Source organism: Pelophylax lessonae (genome assembly GCF_965119305.1).
Source record: "Pelophylax lessonae genome assembly, chromosome: 4".
Lineage (NCBI taxonomy): Eukaryota > Metazoa > Chordata > Amphibia > Anura > Ranidae > Pelophylax > Pelophylax lessonae.
The window spans coordinates 557,962,564-557,985,366 of NC_138771.1; the positions used below are offsets into that span (position 1 = coordinate 557,962,564).

Below are 22,803 nucleotides of genomic sequence, written 5' to 3' on the forward strand. Positions count from 1 at the left end.
CTGTTAAGTCCCTTTACCTTTTGCTTCCATCCTGAAAATGGCCTAAGCTAAATGTATGTAACTAAGGCCAAAAAAAAAAACAAATAAATGTGCATACCTTAGACCAAGAACATACACCTTAGCTCTGTGGTTTCAAACATAAGTGTTCTGGCGGTATTTATATTTTCATGCTTTTGCTGTGCTGGTTGAAGCTTCTACAGTGAGACACTTTTTGTCAACAGTTGAAATGCTTTTGTTTTATAATGTTTGACAGCTGTCATTGTGAATACAGTGTATGCTCATTTTATTACAGCTACTGACCACTAGAGGGAGTCTGGTGAATTACAGTTACTGACCACTAGAGGGAGTCGGGTGATTTACAGTTACTGAACACTAGACTGGAAGGAGTCTGGTGAATTACAGTTACTGACCACCAGAGGGAGTAGCTAGAATTAAACCAGGACCTGGATGTGCTTGCTGCTGCTTTGCCCTCTGGTGGTCATTTTGAAGCCTGCAGTCCAAAAGTTTGGTATTGAGCAGAACGCAGGGGATTCTTTAACCACTTCAGCTCCAGAAGGTTTTACCCCCTTCCTGACCGGGCCATTTTTTTGCGATACAGCACTGTGTTGCTTTAACTGACAATTGCGTGGTCGTGTGATGCTGTACCCAAATAATATTGATGTCCTTTTTTTCCCACAATTAGAGTTTTCTTTTGGTGGTATTTGATCATCTCTGCGGTTTTTATTTCTTGCACTATAAACAAAAAAAGTGAAAATTTTGAAAAAAGAAAACATTTTTTTTTTTTACTTTCTGCTATAAAACATTCCCAAGAAAAAAAAATATAAAAAATAAAATTTCTTTACCAGTTTTGGCCAATATGTATTCTGTTACATATTTTTGGTAAAAAAAATCCTATAAAGCATATATTGATTGGTTTGCGCAAAGTTATAGCGTCTACAAACTATGGGATAGATTTGTGGACTTTTTAACTTTTTTAATGTTTTTATTAGTAATGGCAATGATCAGCGATTTTTAACGGAACTGCGACATTGCAGCAGACAAATCTGATATTGAGTGACACTTTTTCGGAACCAGTGACACTAATACAGTGATCAGTGCTAAAAAAATGCACTGTCACTATATAAATGACACTGGCAGGGAAGAGGATAACATCAGGGGCAATCAAATGGTTAAGCGTGCTCCTAGACCTAGGGAATGCTTTCTCAAGCGGTGGGGGGGGGGGGGGGTGGTGGACTGACTGTAGGAAGAGAGACAATAACTGGCAATTGCGTGGTTGTGCATCACTGTGCCCAAATAATATTGATGTCCTTTTTTCCCCACAATTAGAGTTTTCTTTTGGTGGTATTTGATCACCTCTGCGTTTTTATTTTTGCGCTATAAACAAAAAAAAAAGCGACAATTTTGAAAAAGAAAAAAACATTATTTTTTTACTTTCTGCTATAAAACTTATTCAATAAAAAAAAATGTAAAAAATCGAATTTCTTTATTAATTTTGGCCAATTTGTATTCCGCTACATATTTTTGGTAACAAAAATCCCAAAAAGCTTATTTTGATTGGTTTGCGCAAAACTTTTAGCGTCTACAAACTATGGGATAGGTTTATGGACTTTTTATTTTTTTTATTGTTGTCACTACTAATTGCGGGGATTACCGACTTTTAGCTGGACTGTGACATTGCAGCGGACAAATCATACACTATGTGACATTTTTGGGGACCAGTGACACCAATACAGTGATCAGTGCTAAAAAAATGCACTGTCACTGTATAAATGACACTGGCAGGTAAGGGGTTAACATCAGGGGCTATCACAGGGTTAACTGGGTTCCCTGAGAGTGCTTTCTTACTGTGTGGGGGATGGACTGACTGGAGAAAGAGAAACATCTGTGGTCCTGATAAGTAGGAACACAAGATCTCTCTCTGTGGGACAGAACGGCGGTCTGCCTTGTTTACATAGGAAGACCACCAATCTGTCTCTATTACGAATGATCAGCGGGTCCCAGTGGCCATCGCGGCTGCTGAACTCGCCGATTGGCTCCTGCTGTGTCCAATCTCAGTGGGAAAATGGCTCAGGAGGCACGAGCGCGAGCCCCAGAGCCGACAATGAGAATCACGTACAGGTACGTGATTTTGCGCTTAAGGGTCTACCTGCCACAGTAAATGTACTTGGGGGGGGGGGTCCTTAAGTGGTTAAAGAGGTCACATTAGACTTTTTAAACTTTTATTTGCCTCTTTTGAATCTGTCTTTGGAACATGGGGCCGTTCTGGAGACCAGCACTGCCATTCACAAGGGATCACACAGTCTGTGACGCAGTTTGTCTATCGGCAACTGTTTGTACATACATACGGTTCAGCTCTTCAAGGCTGTATTTTACCTGCCAGGGTATTAGTACTGAAGTACTGAATTATTCACAGAGCTGAGTGATCGGGGTCTTATATAAGTTGTATGCTTTAGTGCCGGTTCACATATATGCGATGTGGGAACCCTGCAAATCCACTGCGTGTTCCCGCATCGCATTCAAATCGCAGGCATTTCACACTGCCAAATGCGAATCGCTTTGGGTGTCAATACAAAGTTAACGACACCCACAGATCAGTTCTTATATCGCAGTGCAAACTGTCAGTTCAGACATGAATCGGATCGCATAAAAAAAAAGGGTCCTGTGCGTGTTCTGTCCAAATCCAATGCAAATTCAGCCATACAATCTGTATGGCTGAATTCCCATTGCGCAGACATCGCATGTGATTTGCAGAGCAGTGCGCTCCAAATCACATGCGATGTCTGACATCACTATAGTGTGAACCGGGACTTAATGTACACTTTTTTCTTAGTCAACTTTTACTAGACTTTCTGCTCTGAAAACATGGCACATCAGTCGATGAACTCTTTTGGTCTTACCTCCTTACATTTACTGTCAATTTTCATATGAATCTGTGCTTTGCCCACACAGGTTCACTTCACTAATGACAGCAAGCAGATAACACTTAAGTTTAAAGTTGTAACTCTTTCCCGCCCACATGTGACAGCTCTGGGAGCCGCTAATCACAGCCGCTGTCATTAAAGAAAGTATTTCAAGAAAGTGAGCCACAAACTCCCCCATACACAGAATTCTGGGTGTTTTCCTCTGCACCTGGGGGCTGAACAGAGTGACAGGAGAGGTATAATCTGCTGGAGGGGCTCCTGGTAAAGCGAGCATGTTACCTTGCCGTACATGAGTAATAATTGCAGCTTTAATTGATTTAAATTCTAGCTTTTCCTTATAAGTAGTATTGTAATTTATACAGTAGATAGATATGTAAATGAACCACTAGATGGCGTGCTGGGTTTGACTTTAATGTATATGTAAAGACTAAACTTTTTAGTTTTGGATAGAGTAGGGAATGGTTAATGCTGAACTCTGGGGAAAAAATGAACAGTAAGGAAGGGGACACACAGCAAGAGTTAACTGCTCATTTGCCTGGGTGTTGATGAGTAAGGTGATATACTTACCTTATTCTGTGCTCCCTTGGCAGCTGGTGAATTCCTCTGCTGTCCAACACTCTGGAATGTGGTCAGGTCTTTGACATCCTCTCACAATGTAGGACTGCTGGTCCTGTATTGTACAGAATGACATTAAAGAGCTGCCACCAGCTGGGCAGTAATGGGAAGTGACTTTAGGGGACTGGTCACACAAAGAGGAGGAAGCCTGCAGGAGCAAGGAATAAAGTACTAATAATCCCCGAGGCAAAATGCATTACTGCTAGGATAAACCTTTTTCTTTTTCCCCTTTGGAGTTCAGCTTTAGTCCCGGTTCACATTTCTGCGATGCGGGAACGCTGTGAATATACAGCGTGTTCCTGCATCGCATCCGCACCCCTGGCAGTTCACACTGCCATATGTGATACGCTGGGGGTGTCAATTAAAGGTTAACCACACTCCGAGATCAGATCGCATATCGCAGTGTGATCTGAAAGAATCGGATCTCACTAGTGTGAACCACCATGCGATCCGCCTCTGCTGCGGACCAAAAAAAGGGTCCTGTGCGTGTGTGGCTGAATTTTTACCGCACAGAGATCGCATGTAATTTTAGGAGCAGTGCGCTCCGAATTACATGCAAACTCTGTGATCGCATTAATGTGAACTGGCACTTAAGATGCTATAATTTTTTTGTTTTGTTTTTTCTTTCTTTTTTTTTTTTTTCTGTCTGCATTCCATTCCATTTCGCTTCTTTTCCTGTCCTAGACACACAGAAGGTGAAAGCAGAAGTTAACCCTTTTGATTTAACCACTTAAGCCCCGGAAGATTTTACCCCCTTCCTGACCAGGGGGTATTTTGCGATTAGGCACTGCGTGACTTTAACAGGCAATTGCGCGGTCGTGCGACGCTGTATCTAAACGAATTTGGTGTCCTTTTTTCCCCACAAACAGAGCTTTCTTTTGGTGGTATTTGATCACCTGTGAGATTTTTTGATCATGTGCTATAAACAAAAAAAGAGCGTCAATTTTTTTCACATTTTTTTATATGAAATTCCCCCAAAAAAATGTAAAAATCAAAATTTTTTAAAATTTTCAGCCAATTTGTTTTATGCTACATATGTTTGGTAAAAAAAATCGCAAAAAGCGTATTTTGATTGGAAATCAAATATTTTTGTCATTTTTGTTGTTTTTTTTTTTTAACGCGTAATGGCGGCGATCTGCGATTTTTTTTTGCGGTACTGCGACATTGGGGCGGACAGATCGGACCCTTGACTGACATTTTTGACACTTTTGGGGTTACCAGTGACATTACTACAGTAATCAGTGCTATACATATGCACTGTTACTGTAAAAGGACACTGGTAGTGAAGGGGTTAACTTTTTTTGAGAGGGAGGGGCTGTGTGTGTCACTAGGGGCGTGATTCTTACTGTGATTGGCTGTGGCTTGAAAGTGTAGGAACAGTGATCAAAGGTCCTACATAGTAGAACCGCATGATCACTGTTCCTACACAGGGGAGAATGACAGGCGGCTTGTTTACATCAGCCGCCTGCCTTTCTCCCGCTGTCACGGACGATCGTGAGTGAGCGGCGGACATCGGGTCCGCCGCTCACACGCGCGGGGGGGTCCATGACCGCGCGGGTGCGGTAGCGCGCCTCTGGCGGCGCGCGGGAGCGGGAGCGCGCCTCCGGCGGCGCGCGCTCGCTCGCTCCCCAGAGTCTCACAGGTTGGTGATGTACCGGTACGTCACTTTGCCTGTGAGGGGCTGACCAAGTGGTTAAGATGCTATAATTTTTTTTTTTTCTGTCTGCATTCCATTCCATTTCGCTTCATTTCCTGTCCTAGACACACAGAAGGCGAAAGCAGAACTTAACCCTTTTGATTTAACTGTTTCAAAAAACAGTTATGAAAACAGTTACATTCCCGATACATGGCAGGAATGTAACAGTCAGACTGGCTGTGCTCTCAACCAAACTGTCAAATAATTAATGGCAGTTGCAGATCAAACAGAGGCCAAGATGGCAGATAGAAAACTAGTATAGAAAACTATAGGAGGGTTTAGTTTAGTTCCACTTTAAAGTGGAGTTCCACTCAAAAGTGGAACTTCCGCTTATCTGTCTCCTCCCCCCTTCCGGTGCCACATTTGGCACCTTTCAGGAGGGAGAAGGGAGCGGTACCTGGTTTTGACAGGTACCCTGCCCCCACTTCCATCGGACCTCACCGTGGTGAGGTACATCAAAGGTTCGAACCCCTACTCCTCCCTCTGCTTCCAGGACAATTGCCGAGCGCAGCGCACTTCGCGCATGCCCAGTAGGGATCCGGCCGTGAAGCCGCAAATCTTCACGGCCGGGTACCCTTACTGGCAATGGCGGCGGCAGCACCCGACAGCCAATGGAAACATTAGCTGCGGTGCTGACATCGCTGGACTCCAGGACAGGTAAGTGTCCTAATAGTAATAGTCAGCAGCTACAGTATGTGTAATTGCTGACTTTTAATTTTTGGAGGGGGGGGGGAGCGGGACTCCGCTTTAACCACCTAATGAACACCCTTTAGCAGTTTTACTACTACAAGGTGGCCACAGTGTGCAGGATCATGTATATACACGTGATCCCACACTTCCGGGCAGGGCTTTTTTTCAGTGGGAACGCGGGGGAACGCAGTTCCGGCACCTCCAGCACTGAATGTATGTAATGGCAAGGAGTGCTGGGTTGTGCTACACTGTCTATTGATGCTGGCTGCTGCGGAACCTATTCCTGCAGGAGGATTTATTTCTACTGGGGAGATCTAGTGTGGCTGCTGGGGGATCTATTGTCTCTGGAAGAGATCTTGTTTTGCAGGGGGGTCTATTGCTGCTGGGGTGGGTCTTATGTTGCTGAGGGGTCAGTTGTTGCTGGGAGGGAATCTACTTTTTAGGCAGCAGTCTATTGATGCTGGCTGCTCGGAGATCTGTTGTTGCTGCTGAGGGCCCATTGTTTCTGGCTGGATCTATTGGTGCTGGGGGATCTATTTTACTGCTTTTTTGTTATCATTAACAAATTCCATACAAATTAGTTAGTACCACAAATGTTACTTTGTTCTGTATTTTCTAAAAGGGATGGTACTGGGAGGTGGGTAGTGGGTGGAACCAAGGAACGGTTCACAGAGGTAGGTAGGGGCAGAGACAATGGGTAAGTCCAAAAGAGGGAGTTCCTGCATCTATTCTTTGAGAAAAAAAGCCCTGCTTCCAGGTAGCGAATGCGTGCTGCCGCCGGCTCGCTTCTGCTGTGTTTATGCACAGCAGGAGCCGATAAGCGGCACTGCAGACTCGATGTCTGCTGGCCTGGCACCCACAGATCTTTCGTTACAGAGGCAGAAGGTCAGTCGGCCTATGTAAACAAGGCAGATTGCCATTCTGTCAGTAGAGAAGGCACGGATCCTGTGCTCCTGCAAAGCAGGGACATGGCCTTCCTTTAGTAAAGTACCTCCCCTACAGTAGTAAAACACTGGTCAGGCACATAGTTAACCCTTTGATTGCCCCCTCATGTTAACCCCTTCCCAGGCAGTGTCAGTAGTACAGTGACAGTGCATATTTTTAGCACTGATCACTGTATTAGTGTCACTGGTTCCCAAAAAGTGTCAGTTAGTGTCCAATTTTTCTGCTGCAAAATCGCAGTCCCGCTATAAGTCACTGATCCCGGCCATTGCTAATAAATAAATAAAAAATCCATAAATACTATATAGTTACATAGTAGGTGAGGTTGAATAAAGACAACAGTCCATCCAGTTCAACCTGTGTAGGTGTGCGTGGCTGTAATCATCTCACATAGCCCTTAATGTCCTGATCCTTGAGATGTAAGTCTAAGAGTCTTTTGAAAGCCACCATACTACCCGCAGAAACCACCTCTTGTGGTAGAGAATTCCACAATCTTGTAGCCCTAACAGTAAAGAACCCTCCTCCTTGCCTGAGGTTAAAACGCTTCTCCTCTAATCGCATTGTATGTCCTCGAGTCCTCATGCAATTCCTTCGAATGAACAGTTTTTTTTTCTAAGCGGAGATCCCCATTAAGATATTTATAAATTGCTATCATGTCCCCCCTCAGACGTCTCTTCTCCAGGGAGAATAAATCGAGCGATTGCAGCCGCTCTTCATAGTTAAGGTCCTCCAATCCCCTAATTAGTTTAGTTGCCCTTCTCTGGACTCTCTCCAGCTCCAACACATCTCCCCTGAGGACTGGCGACCAGAACTGGACAGAATACTCCAGATGCGGTCGGACCAGAGTTTTATAAAGTGGAAGGATTATAGTCTTATCTCTGGAATACATCCCTTTCTTTATGCATGCTAATAATCTGCTGGCTTTGGCAGCTGCCGCTTGACATTGCATGCTGTTGCCTAATCTATCATCAACCAAGACTCCCAGATCCTTCTCCATTTTTTGATTCCCCCAAGGGTTCCCCTCCTAACGTGTATTGTGCTTTTATGTTTTTAGTCCCCAAGTGCAAAACCTTACACTTCTCTACGTTAAACCTCATTTGCCATGTCGTTGCCCACTCCGTTATTTTGTCCAGGTCATTCTGTAGGATATCTGCTTCATGCTGTGCAGTTATTGCCCTGCCCAATTTTGTGTCATCTGCAAAAACTGATAACGAACTACTGATCCCGACCTCAATGTTGTTTATGAATAAATTGAACAAGGTTGGTCCCAGGACTGAGCCTTGGGGGACCCCGCTTACTACCTCAGACCAGTCTGAGTATGCGCTGTTTATTACCACCCTTTGGACACGCCCTTTTAGCCAGTTCCGTATCCAAGAGCAAACCCTGCTGTCGATACCTGCAGACCCTATTTTATAAATTAAGCGCTTATATCCCATAGTTTGTAGATGCTGTAACTTTTGTGTAAACCAATTTAAATTACGGAGCTGAAGTGGTTAAAGGAAACCTCTCTAATGCAAAGGAAAAGACCCTCTTAAACAATCGTCATCAGGAAGATTTTGCTTTTTAACCACTTAATGTCTAGCCACGTAGACCTACATCGGCTGACTTTGCGGGGTTATACCGGGATGATGCCTCTAGCTAGAGGCATCATCCTGGTACCGTGGTTTGAAGCCGACAGTCGGCTTTCCGTCGGTAATGGCTGATGCGGCTCGGGAGCCGCTCGATCGTTACCCGGGGGGCGGGAGGGGACGTCACCCCCCCTCCCGCCGCCTTCCGTGGCTTTGCTCGGGGCTCCCGTCCCACCGGGAGCCCCGAGCACCCAGCCGGCACATCCGCCGGCTGGATGGAGTCCCGATGAATGCTGGAAACGGCATCGATCGGGTCTCCGATGACGTAACCCGGAGGCGGCGTCCATGACATCACTTCCGGGTTACTGTGCTGCAAAAGGCGGCAGATTTGAAAAACGGCTGTATGCAAAAATGCAGTTTTTGGCGTTTTGCATACAGGGAAGTGTAGTGGAGGGGTCTAGGGTCTTTTAGACCCTCGATCCCTCCATAAAGTGTACCTGTCACTACATATTGGTGTCACAAGGGATGTTTACATTGCTTGTGACAGCAATAAAAGTGATCAGATTTTTTTTTAAAAAAAAACCTGTAATAAAGTTAAAAAAAAAAGAAAAAATAAATTGGAAAAAGAAAAAAAAAAATTTAGCCGCCCCCGTCACCGTTAGCTTGCGCACAAAAAAAACGTATACGCAAGTCGAGCCGCGAATGAAATCGCTGTTCAAACCACACATGTGAGGTATCGCCGCGATCGCCAGAGCGTTGGCAATAATTTAAAAAAAAGAGCTACACTCTAACTCTAAACTGGTAACCGTTAAATAAATTTAAAGTGTCGCAGATTGAGATCTCTATTGACCGTAGTTTGTCGCCATCCCACGGGGGGGCGCAATTTTAAACCGTAACATGTTGGGTATCTATTTACTCGGTGTGACATCATCTTTCACAATATAAAAAAAATGGGCTAACTTTACTGTTTAGTATTTTTTAAATGCAGTGAAATGTGATTTTTCAAATTTTTTCCCAAAAAATTGCGTTTTAAAGACCGCTGCGCAAATACCGCATGACAAAAAATTTTGCAATGACCGACATTTTATTCTCTGGAGTCTTTGCTAAAAAAATACATATAATGTTTGTGGGTTTTAAGTAGTTTTCTAGCAAAAAATACTGATTTAAACTTGTAAACAAAAAGTGTCAAAAATAGGCTTAGTGGTAAAGTGGTTAAAAAATCTCACCGCCTAAAAATGTTTGATTTTCCTATATTTTTATATCAGAGACAATAGCCACAAGGACCAATAGTGGAGGTGATTTGCTCCAGCAGGAAGACAGACAGCAATCAAAACCTGACAGGGGCTCAAACACATTAACACAAAAATAACTGCTTTTTTAAAACATTTTTAAAACATTGACCCCAAATTAAGATCTTTGTTAAGTCGTGTACTGTTTAAAAATGTTTGTTTAACTTTGATTTTCTCATGGCTGTCTTCCACAGGAAATGAGTCCAGTGTGAGTAAATGTGAGAGTCCGGGGGAATCCGTGCAGTTCTGTGCCGCGGAGAAAATTGCTGCCATATCATGCAACCAGAACTTCACAGAGCCAAGAGGTAATGAGCATGGACACTCGTCACATTACATCACCAAGTCTTATATCATCCACACTGTATCTGATTCAGGGGAGGTCTCCTTTAAATTGGACTGCTTCACTGGAATATTATTCAACCCCATTATTCAAACCCATTACGGGGAGTACTCCTTAAAATTTGACCTTTCTGCTGTACTGTGTAAACACCAAGATCACCGCATGATTTGCGGTGATCTTGGTGTTTACACAGTCCAGCAGAAAGGTCAAATTTGTGAAGGGCCCATTCACATTTGTACTGTCTTTTAGTGTGCTAAAGCTGAATATGTTGCACATTAACGTGTTTCAAAAGGGAAGTCCATTCATTATGAATAGCAATGCACCACAATGGACTAAAAATCAGACCTGTACTATTTTTTCCAATGCGGCATGCCACAATACATGGTGGTACATTACCGGGCATTGTTGTGCACTGCAACACAGGTGCATTGGTTTATCATGGTATTTAAAATGAAGAGCAATCCAATGCAGAGGTTTAACACCAGGCTAAATAAATAAAAAAACGGATACTTTACATTTTTGATTTTTATGACCTAGAAATAGAACTCTACCGTCAGAATAGCTTGCTTTAAGATGGCGATCAGATGATCTGCTACAGATACCTTTCACTGACTCACTGTGTGATTCCAAAAAAAGAAGACTCACTGACTCTCTCATGAATCAAGAAAATAGCTGTGAAGCCATCATCTATCACACTTGTCACACTTGTCACCAGTATAAAGCACACTATTGATGGTTGGAAATTAAAACAGGTTCCAGCTTAACCACTTTAAGACCGGAAGGATTTGCCCCCTTAATGACTAGACAGTATTTTGCGATTCGGCACTGCGTTATTTTAACAAACAATTGCACGGTCGTGCAAAGCTGTACCTAAAAAAAAAAATTGATGTCCTTTTCTTCCCACAAATAGAGCTTTCTTTTGGTGGTATTTGATCACCTCTGCGATTTTTATTTTTTGCGCTATAAACAAAAAAAGAGTGGCAATTTTGAAAAAATAAAACAATATTTTTCACATTCTGCTATATGACATTCTCAAAAAAAAATTAAAAAATCTAAATGTTTTAACATTTTAGGCCAATTTGTTTTCTGCTACATATTTTTGGTAAAAAAAAAATCGCAATAAGTGTATTTTGATTGGTTTGCACAAAAGTTATTGCGTCAACTAACTACAGGAAAGATTTATGTCATTTTTATTGTTTTTTTTTTTACTAGTAATGGCGGCAATCTGCAATTTTTTTTGTAGGACTGCGACATTGCAGCGGACAGATCGGACCCCTAACTGACATTTTTTACACTTTTGGGGGGACCAGTGACATTACTACAGTAATCAGTGCTAAAAATATGCACTATTACTGTACTAATCACACTGGCAGGGAAGGGGTTAACACTGTGGGTGATCAAGGGGATAAATGTGAGCCTAGGGGAGTGATTCTAACTGTGGGGGGCGTGGCTTCTGAAATGACCATAGAGACCTGTGATCCTATATAGAAGGATCATATGAACTCTGATCATTTCAGGGAGAAGAACGTTCAGCTGTGTTTACCCCCCCCCCCCCCACAGTTAGTAAGCACATCTAGGCTTACATATAACCCCTTAATCACCCCCAGTGTTAACCCCTTGATCATCCCCAGTATTAACCCCTTCCCTGCCAGTGTAATTTATACAGTAACAGTGCATATTATTTAACACTGATTACTGAATTAATGTCACTGGTCCCCAAAAAGTGTCAATTAGTGTCAGATTTGTCCACCGCAATTTCAAAGTCCCGCTAAAAATCGCTGATCACGCATTCACTAATAAAAAAATAAATAAATAAAAAGTCCAAAAATCTATCCCATAGTTTGTAAACGCTATAATGTTTGCGCAAACCAATTAAAATCCGCTTTTTGTGATTTTTTTTTTTTACCAAAAATATGTAGCAGAATACAAATTGGCCTAAACTAATAAAACATTAGGGGGGGGCACCTCTTCCGCCGCACCGTTAGGGTGATCCCGCGGCAAATCAGCCCCTGGGACCACCCATGTCTGAAAGCGGACCGCCCGCTGTAAAAAAAAAAAAATACCGGGGTTATGGCAGCTATCTGCTGCCATAACCCCGGTATTTAGCTTTAAACAAGCGGCGTAAATAGTCGTTAGGCGGTCAGTAAGTAGTTAAGGGAATAAAACCTTCCAGGGCTGAAATGGTTAAACTTTAATGTGCTTTCATTATAGGCTCTTGATGGAATTGTGTTCTGGATTTAGAAATGGCCAGCAGTGTAGTATTAATTTTGATGTAAATGTTCGATTTAGTTTTAGTCTTATGACCAAAAAGGCCATTTTAGTTTTAGTCGTATTTTAGTCTTATGACTAAAATGCTATTTTCATTTTAGTCGTATTTTAGTCATCTGAATTGTTTTAGTTTTAGTCAACAAAAATAGTGTTAATTTAGTCAATGAAAATATTTTAGAAATTTTTAATGGTGGCGCAGTCATCAATAAAAATACTTAGTTTAACGCCTTCTCCTGAGATTTCTACTGCAAAAGCACGCTGCTTGGCCTATTAACTTTCATGGCTGGTTTATAGTCATTGGGGCCTCAAGAAATCCAAAGAAGTACATCTTCCATCATAGGAATATATTGTTTGTGTAGCACGCATGCCAAATAGCAGCTGGATGCGGCCAGATTTTCTTTCTGGAAAAAGCTCCGCATTGATGGGCGGGGTTGTACAGTGAAAAAGGCTTTGTAGTTTCCTGTATTTATAGCTCCATCCTCACTTTCAGTTCTAAGCAGCTTTCCAGTCTCTGCCAATGAAAAGCATTCTTAGAACATGGTGTTTCCACCACCATACTTTACAGTTGGGATGATGTTTTTAGAGCTATGAACAATGTTGGCTTTCTGTGGTTGTTTAGCTCAGGACAAAAATGCTATATTTTGGTCTAAGGCCAGATACACATTTGTGTACCTCCCACACTCCCTTAAAGTTGAAGTAAACCCTCCTATTGTTTTCAACCAAGGAAGCTGCCATTTTGGCCTCTGATTTTCAACTGCTGCACACGTGATCAGTTATGATACCAGACATTGGATGGTTTGACAGTTTGGTTTAAAGCACAACCAAAGTGACAGTTAACCTTTCCGGCATGCCAGGAATATGTAACTGTTTTTTTAAACTATTAAATCGATGAGTTTATCTCCACTATAAGAAAATTCCAAAGGGAATGTCATTTTTTTCAGCAATTTTCTTGTTTTAGTTGTTCTATGGATTTGTTTTCCCACCTTCGCTGTGGAGTTATACCATATATTTTTTTTTTTCATTTTTAAATAACAGTGCTCTGGAGAATGATCAAAATTTGGGATGTTTTTAATGACCCGACAGCAAATGGTGTTTTTCTAGAACTTTATTCTGGAATTTCTTGTTTTTGATTTCTAATATATTCATTTTAATAAACATTATACATTGTATATTGCATTTTGCACATTTGTCCCCATATTTGTCCCCAACACTTGCCATTTGTACAGTAGACCGCTGTTGCTACCAGGGTGCTCTGTGTTGAATCCCTAAACTTCTAAGTAGAGCGCACACACTGACACTTGGAACAAGTCAGTCTGGCAGCACAGGTTCCTGCTGCTGTCAATCACCTTGCTAGGAGGAGGGAGGAGCAGGGGAGTGGCTTGATGCTGTATGCTTCTGGACTATCTCCATGTGTGGATGTGCACTGCGTAGGAATATTCAGCTGCTGTTCAGGCCAGGAGCGTGCACGCAGAGGTGACTCCATGGGACCCTGCAAGAAGATGGAGCCACCCTTAAGCAGGAACAAGTGTAGATCCTATTTGAAACATGGGAAGATAAAGCAACTAGGGCTGTATCAAACACCTGTGCACGTATTTGTCAGGTTTCCTCCCACTGTCCAACATGCCTCCCTATTGGACCAGTGTGAAACACTCTGCAAACAGGTCGAGTTGCACCTGAGCACATTGAGCAGACCTCACTAACATATCCTGCTCTCTGGTAGGCAGATAACAATATTGATTTACCTGCAATCCCTCTGGTAAGCAGACAGGATTTAAAACTATACTCTCTCTCTAGCACCTACCTAGGAGGGTGCTACATCTAGAAAAGGGAAAGGTGTAATACCTAAAAAAGCACCATAACAATGTTTTCATAAACCCTTATTTTCCTTGGGAAAATAATCCCCCTTGGTACATCCTACTTATTACACATAAGTGTCTCATCTCGAATTCATCCCAAAGGTGTTCTATCAGGTTGAGGTCAGGACTCTGTGCAGGCAGGTCAAGTTCCTCCACCCCAAACTCACTCATCCATGTCTTTATGGACCTTGCTTTGTGCGCTGGTGTGCAGTTATGTTGGAACAGGAAGGGGCCATCCCCAAACTGTTCCCACAAAGTTGGGAGCATGAAATTGTCCAAAATTTCTTGGTATGCTGTTGCATTAAGAGTTCCCCGCACTGGAACTAATGGGCCATACACTCTATAAGATTTTCTGAAGACTTTTTCCTTCAGACTTACCAAAACCATATAATATGAGGTCAAACCTAAACACTTTCAATTTGTATGCAATCTGGCAGGCCCTTGTACTACATAGAAAAGGAAAATCTGAAGGAAATCTAACCACAAAAGTTGGATAGCGTGTATCCAGCTTTAGGGGCCAAGCTTAACCACTGAATATCAACCCCACACCAAAATCCCCCTTTCACCAAATGATTTGGACCAGTGTACAAAACAAGGTCAGTCAAGACATGGATGGGAGAGTTTGGGGTGGAGGAACTTGACTGGCCTGCACAGAGTCCTGACCTCAACCCGATAGAACACCTTTGGGATGAATTAGAGTACAGACTGCGGGCCAGGCCTTCTCTCCAACATCAGTGCCTGACCTGACAAATGTGCTTCTGGAAGAATGGTCAAACATTCCCATAGACACACTCCTAAACCTTGTGGACAGCCTTCCCAGAAGAGTTAAAGCTGTTATAACTGCAAAGGGTGGGCCAACTCAATATTGAACCCTACGGACTAAGACTGGGATACCATTAAAGTTAATGTGAGTGTAAAGGCAGGTGTCCCAATACTTTTGGTAATATAGTGTATGTCCACATATTTATCCTCAAATAGCAAAAATGTCAAATATTAAAAAGAAAAGGCATGGATGTATAATATTTTGTCTATATCCAGTATGAAAACATTTCTGCTGCCAAGAATTGAATTTCCCTCTTATATTATATATCTAGATAACAGATCATGGAGACTGTCCAGGGGCCGTTCTTCCTGTGATGGGCACATTGAGCTATTTGCAGAGGACAGATGGAGTCCTGTATGTTTTACAAGCATCAAGGGAATGGATGCTGCCTTCTTCTGTGAACAAGTAAGCGTCTCCAACACAGCAATCTTCTTTTTCTCAGCAGCAACTCACTCCGCAAAAAATAAATCAGCGGGTGAAGTCAGCCGCCCAGCAGACAGGCCAGCTGTACTGACAGTTATGTAGTCTATTCAGCTTGCCTTCACTCTGTTCCTTTAGATAGCATCAGGCTTAAGATTACAGTTTTAAGATTAGGGAGGTGCTCAGAAGCTCACCAGTCAGTGTATTGCGGTATGTTGCAGTATGCATGCCTCTCCTGACATTAATCCTCAATCAGTGCATATTAAAGATACACCACTGACCCTAGCTGAGGGCTGGATAAAATCTTGGAGCAGGCTGGATGTGGCCCATGGGCTGTAGTTTAGAGACCCCTTGTTCAAAAGAATGGGGAGAGTCAAAAGCGCCTGTCAGGTTGTTTTTGCTCTCAGGGTCTTCCTTTTGCAGTGACACCTGCACCCCCCCCCCTTTTTTTTTTTTGTTTTAATTTTACTTATGTTACTAGGATAGGAAATTAGAGTGAATATCCCAAGTGATGACCCAGGCAGCAAATAAAACAACAGACTTTCTCACTCTTACCTACTAAAAGAAAAGCTTGGATTTGGGTTTACCCTAAACAAGGTTAAAAACCCTGACAATTGTTAGCTGAAACAATAAACCAGTCAGTCTGTGAATGACATCAGTCACTAGTTAAAAATTGATCCCTTTGCAGTGCCATAACATTAGCCATTTTAGCCCTTGTGGGTGCTTTGGGGCGTGGGGGTAGAGGGGGGAAGAGGGCTCTCTTTCCCTGACATTGTCTGCCTACTAATGAAACGCGTTGGCCAGGCATTGGCTTATGACGTCATCAAGTCCGTCAGGGGTTTGGCAGCAGCTTTTTTGCATTACAATCCTGTCTCTCTATTATGTGAGTTCAATACTAATAAAAAATTATACTGGCTTTATGCAATTTTACACTGTGTTTTTTCCCTTGGTTTTCTTCATTTCCTATGCCGTGTTTGATTGACTGATCACCCTGGAGGGGCAGGGCCATCTATAATATTGATTGGACCCTGGGCAAATATATTCTTGGACCCTCCCAAATCCACTTATCAACTATTGGCCAGCAGTGCGGGCTCAAGGGGCAGCTGCTTTGGGCCCCACATCAATGACTGGGCCTAGGGCAGCTGCCCATTTTGCCCTGTGTTAAAGATGGCCGTGTGGAGGGTTATGAAGGCCTTGGTTACCACCATCCTTTTTACAGGGCACTATTTTGATCTCTTATTATCTAGAGATCCCATGTAGCTGGTAAGAGGTTTGAGTACAGTGGTGGTGAAATCCTTGGGGATTACCATGAGATTGGAGTGTGTCACTTTCCTAGGGGCGGATAGAGATTTATTTAAGGACTTTTCCTTTATATTTCATATGGGACTTCCACTCCACTCTCAATGTTTGTTTATTTGATCACAATTATTTATTCACTGTCTTTGTATGTTTACTAATTTGATCATGATATATTGAAAGGGATAATGCATCGTTTTTTTATGTTTTGATTTTAGTTATGAAATAGTTCATACTTCTTCACTTTGGGGTACCGGTAGACTTAGATCTTGCCACCAGAGCTGGGACATTCCAGCGACTGTCTTCTTTCCCTGGCTTTTTCATGTGCAGCATTTTAGCAATGTTTATATAAGGCATTGACATGATCGGCATCAAGTTGCATCATTTTCTGTCTTGTCTCACTGTGCAGATGGGGTGTACACCTCAGCAGCCCCTCTTCTCACTGCTTAACAAAGGAAAGTCACCTGTGCCTCCTATGACCATACAGTGTCCAGAGAACAAGACTGCACTCTGGGAATGTGACCATCAAGTTGATGATATGTGTGTATCCGGTCTGACCACCTACCTGCAGTGTAACCGCCCCAGGTGAGCTTTGTCTATCACTTTGTATCACTAATTACTTATGCCTCGTACACACGATCAGATAATCGGAGTCGACTCATAGCTCGCATTTTGTTGTATGATACTAATATCGATTTCAACAATGCGTACTAAACGTATGATTTTTTTTCTTACGATTCTGGAAAAGCTTCCTGGTTGCGTAGCTACCTATCGGATAGTGCAAAAAAAAAAAACAATGGCAGCCAGGCTTTTTCTGAGTTATTTTCATGTTTCTGATCACATGTGGTCTTTGTCTATCGATTTTTAGCAAACGCATACTGTACTGATTAAACGATTGTCGTTCGCTAGACTATCGTAGGACAAATGTTTTCGTGTTTGTCCCCATTTGGATTTTGCTGGACGAAATGTGGAGATCGGCTGTCGAAAGCTGTGCACTAACGATCAGATTATTCGAAAGCGATTTTTTTCGTACGATTATCTGATCGTGTGTACGAGGCATTAGACTCAGTAAATATGGACAGCCTTGAATAATAGGAATGTCTTATTCAGATTACTTTGAGTGATATTTCTTTGGCAAGATGAGACATAAAGTGTATGTAAACTCAAATTCTACAGCTTTTGTAAACTAATAATATTTTGTATTTCAAGGTTTCTTACCTGGATATCCTTGCAGCAACAGCAATTCCTGTTGCAGGCTGACAACATTGAGCCACTGTCGAAATTAGCAGCAGCGTTGTCAGCTTGCCATGTGCTCTTATTTAGTTGGCTGTGGAGCTGCCTATCAGATCTATCAGAAAGGCAGCCCAGCAACCAGCCCAAAAAAATGCACGATAGACTGACAACAATTGCTGCTAATTAAAGAGTACTGGATTGCTGTTGTCTGCCTGAAACAGGAAGTGTTTCTACTGGCAGGATCTCCAGATGAAAGGTTTTGAGACAGATTCACAAAGTACAGTTTTCTGTATACAGTAAGACATGATGCAAAATATACATCAAGAAGCAATATCAGGCAGAGCACATAATAACAAAGCAATCCCACTACCACCACCACCAACTGAGCAGGAGCATCAGAATGACCACCTGCTTAAAGGTAAGTCAGAATGCACTTCATAATCAAACTTGCTTCCCTCTATGATCCTAAATTCATTAGAATTGTACAGTATACCCTACTGACAAATCAGCACATTATTTTACCAGCATAAAGACTAATGTTTCATTTTTTTTTTTTTTTTTGATTGATCTATATGTTTTATTTATTACCCATTGTTATCATGTCCAGTACCTATTATTATTTCTTTGTTACGTGCCTGTTGTTAAGGTTTAAGGTTTGCAGCACATATTTATGGTATTTATTAATTATACAGTACATAGTAAAATTGTGTATAAATACAGTATAGTGTTAAAAAAAAAAAAAAAAAAAAATATATATATATATATATATATATATACAGTATCTCACAAAAGTGAGTACACCCCTCACATTTTTTTAAATATTTTATTATGTCTTTAAATGTGACAACACTGAAGAAATGACACTTCACTACAATGTAAAGTAGTGAGTGTACAGCTTGTATAACAGTGTACATTTTCTGTCCCCTTAAAATAACTTAACACACAGCCATTAATGTCTAAACCACTGGCAACAAACGTGAGTACACCCCTAAGTGACAATGTCCAAATTGGGCCCAATTAGCTATTTTCCCTCCCCGGTGTCATGCAACTTGTTATTGTTACAAGGTCTGGTGTGAATGGGGAGCAGGTGTGTTAAATTTGGTGTGTTATCGCTCTCACTCTCTCATACTGGTCACTGGAAGTTCAACTCATAGCAAAGAACTCCCTGAGGATCTGAAAAAAATAATTTTTGCTCTACATAAAGATGGCCTAGGCTATAAGAAGAGTGCCATGACCCTGAAACTGAGCTGCAGCACGGTGGCCAAGACCATACAGCGGTTTAACAGGACAGGTTCCACTCAGAAAAGGCCTTGCAATGGTCGACCAAAGAGCTTGTCTTTGGGAAATAGATGTATAAGTGCTACCAGCATTGCTGCAGAGGTTGAAGGGGAGGGGGGTCAGCCTGTCAGGGCTCAAACCATACACCGCACACTGCATTCAATTTGTCTGCATGGCTGTCGTCCCAGAAGGAAGCCTCTTCTAAGGATGATGCACAAGAAAACCCTCAGTTTGCTGAAGACAAGCAGACTAAGGACATGGATTACTGGAACCATGCCATGTGGTCTGATGAGAAGATAAACTTATAAAAAGTTAACTTATTTGGCTCAGATGGTGTCAAGCTTGTGTGTTGGCAACCAGGAGTACAAAGACAAGTGTGGCTTGCCTACAGTTAAGCATGGTGGTGGGAGTGTCATGGTTTGGGGCTGCATGAGTGTAGGGGGAACCATGAATGCCAACGTGTACTGTGACATACTGAAGCAGAGCATGATCCCCTCCCTTCGGACACTCAAGGTCTCTAACATCCACCAGCTCAGTGATGTCGTCATGGAGGAGTGGAAGAGGACTCCAGTGGCACCCTGTGAAGCTCTGGTGAACTCCATGCCCAAGAGGGTTAAGGCAGTGCTGGAAAACAATGGTGGCCACACAAAATAATGACACTTTGGGCCCAAATTGGACATTTTCACTTAGGGGTGTACTCACTTTTGTTGTCAGCGGTTTAGATATTAATGGCTGTGTGTTGAGTTATTTTGAGGGGACAGCAAATTTACACTGTTATACAAGCTGTACACTCACTACTTTACATTGTAGCAAAGTATCATTTCTACAGTGTTGTCACATGAAAAGATATAATAAAACATTTACAAAAATGTGAGGGGTGTACTCACTTTTGTAACATACTTTGTATATATATATATATATATATATATATATATATATATATATATATATATATATATATATATAGATAGATAGATAGATAGATAGATTGATAGATAGATACACATATGTGTAAATTAGGATACACATAAAAAAGTTGCACTATGAAACAAAAATCATTTTTTTACGTGGAGGGTTCCCTTTCCCTACCCTAACCTCTTAAACCCTATAAAGCAAAAGCGAGATCTTATGCCGCAATTGCTATAACCTCAATTTACTGAGCTATAGCAATCAATATTTGCCATTATGACTGCTATTCTCAGAAATGAAAGAGGGAAAAAAAGATAATTAAGGAAAATAACAGGTGGTTATAGCTTAGTGAATTGACTCGTATGTATAGCTATTGATTTTATCTCATACAGGAAAGGTTTATGTTATCTGTATCAATTGAAACTCTAAGCACCCTAATTTTTTATAATCTGCCCCCAATTTACAAAAGGAATTGTATTATGTTTTAGTACTTTAAAGAGGACAGCTTTTACTTTATAACATAATGTAATTGTTCCCTAATGACGTGTTCATTCTGTAGACATTGATAGAACATGAATAGACTGTAGATTTCTAAGCGATCTGTGGCTTATTATTGTAACTTTTTACTGCACATGGTTAGCTATTCATTTCAAAATGAAACTTCATCACCTTCCCTAAGCTCTGGGGCAAATTCCCTTGCAAAGTGAACAAGCTAATTGCCTTTAGTAAATTAACCCTATCAGCTTTATAGCCAAATTATAGTACTGCATTTTACCTGCAGATTGGAGTTTTTGGTAGAAGTGGGGAACATGTCATTGGAGAGAAATTGTAGTTCGCTCTACAAACATTTTTAGTGTTAAAGTGGTTGTAAACCCTTTCATATACCCAGTGAAGGGCCTCAGGTGATACACTGAGATGAAACAAATCCTCCTACATAAGACACCCCCTTTCCTGCACACAGCACACAGGAACAGAGCTGAGGCAAGTAAATCAGCTGGCCGTCCTTTCCCTGTCACCTTTTTTCTCTTGGTGTCAGGAAAACTTGTCAGAAGAGATTCATAATGATAGCAGAGGAACGAAGCAGCAGAAAGAAATGACACTTAGTGCTCCCAATTGAGACAAGTACACAATATAGAGGGATATGCTTTGTTCATATTTCATGTCTGAGGTTTACAACCACTTGAAGGACCAGTCCAATTCTGCCACTTTTTGTTTACAAGTAAAAATCTGCATTTTTTTTTTTTGCTAGAAAAACTCCCAAAAATTATATATATATATATTTTTTTTTTCAGCAGAGGTCCTAGAGAACAAAATGGCGGTCGTTGCATTTGTTCATGTCACACAGTATTTGCGCAGCAGTTTTTCACACTCAATTCTTTTGGAAAAAAAAAAAACACTTTACCAAATTTAAAAAAAGCACAATATATAACCCAATTAATTTAGTAAAATATGAAAGATGATGTTATACTGAGTAAATAGATAAGTAACATGACATGCTTTAAAATTTGGCACGCTCGTGGAATGGCGACAAACTACAGTATTTAGAAATCTCCATAGGCGACGCTTAAAAAGCATTTACAGGTTACCAGTTTAGAATTACAGAGGAGGTCTAGTGCTAAAATTCTTGCTCTTGCTCTGACGTTTGTGGCAATTCCTCACGTATGTGGTGCAAGGAGTTCTCCAAGGCCCCACAGATGAGGCTTGGCACAATTTTTGCTATATAAACTGGTGGTTTTGACATGGCCTGTTGGCTCTGAGGAAGAGGCGAAGCCTCGAAATGCGTCAGCCGTCATCCATCAAGGACAGTGGACATTTACACAGACTGCCTCTGATATTTGGATTTGATATGCTGGTTTATACCATTGTTTGTGAGTAGTTACTTTTACCTTTTACCAATAAAGCCTATATTGAGGATAATGCGCTAGGCCAGTGCGCCCTTTCTTTGTTTGCAGTACTTTTGGACTACCCCGGTCCTATAGGGCAGCAAGGCCTCAGCCATTTGGAATGCCAAATGGGAGTTGGGTGGAAGGAGCGGTCAGGGAGCTTGGGTTTTGAGCGCAGGAGAAAGGTGTCATTCATCGCAATTTTGTTTTGGGATATGTGGTGCGAACACTGTTTATATATGTGGATGTGACCTACATATGTGTGCATGAGGGGATGGGGGCACTTTAACCATTTTTTTTATTATTATTTATTTCATTAAATTTTTTTATTTTGACACTGTCCCTTTAATTTTTTTTTTTTATCACTTTTATTGCTGTCACAATAAATGTAAATATCTAGTGACAACAATAAAGCATAACAGTTCCTCTTTAAAGAGAGATCTGGGGTCAATAAGACCCCACATCTTTCCTCTACAATGGAATGCATTCGATTTAAAAACAAAACAAAAAAACAAGTAAACATTGATCCTAGTGCTTAAAAAAAAAAATGGCAATGTTTACATCTGAGGCAGAAGTGAAGTCATGATGTCACATCAGTCCCCGTAGGCCATAGAGATGAGCAGAGGCCATTTTTCCTCTTCTGGTCTCTGTGGCCAGCCACCGCCAGCACTGGATCAGTTTTTGGGCTTCCGGATCCAGCAGGTAAGACCGAGAACCACCGGAAAGCGGCACGGAGAGGCAATGGACTGTGCATCCCTTCCACCACTTCTAAAAGT

At 41.6% G+C, this 22,803-nt stretch overlaps 1 protein-coding gene across 1 annotated transcript in view; it reads left to right on the forward strand.

The window, feature by feature from the left end:
- Positions 1 to 22,803, forward strand: part of LOC309554492 (scavenger receptor cysteine-rich type 1 protein M130-like) — a 65,480-nt gene that overhangs the window by 39,042 nt on the left and 3,635 nt on the right. The window contains exons 4-6 of the mRNA XM_082256241.1: positions 9,916 to 10,026; positions 15,280 to 15,413; positions 17,134 to 17,309. Coding sequence (XP_082112367.1) covers positions 9,916 to 10,026; positions 15,280 to 15,413; positions 17,134 to 17,309 — 421 coding nt within the window. The remainder of the gene's footprint in view (positions 1 to 9,915; positions 10,027 to 15,279; positions 15,414 to 17,133; positions 17,310 to 22,803) is intronic.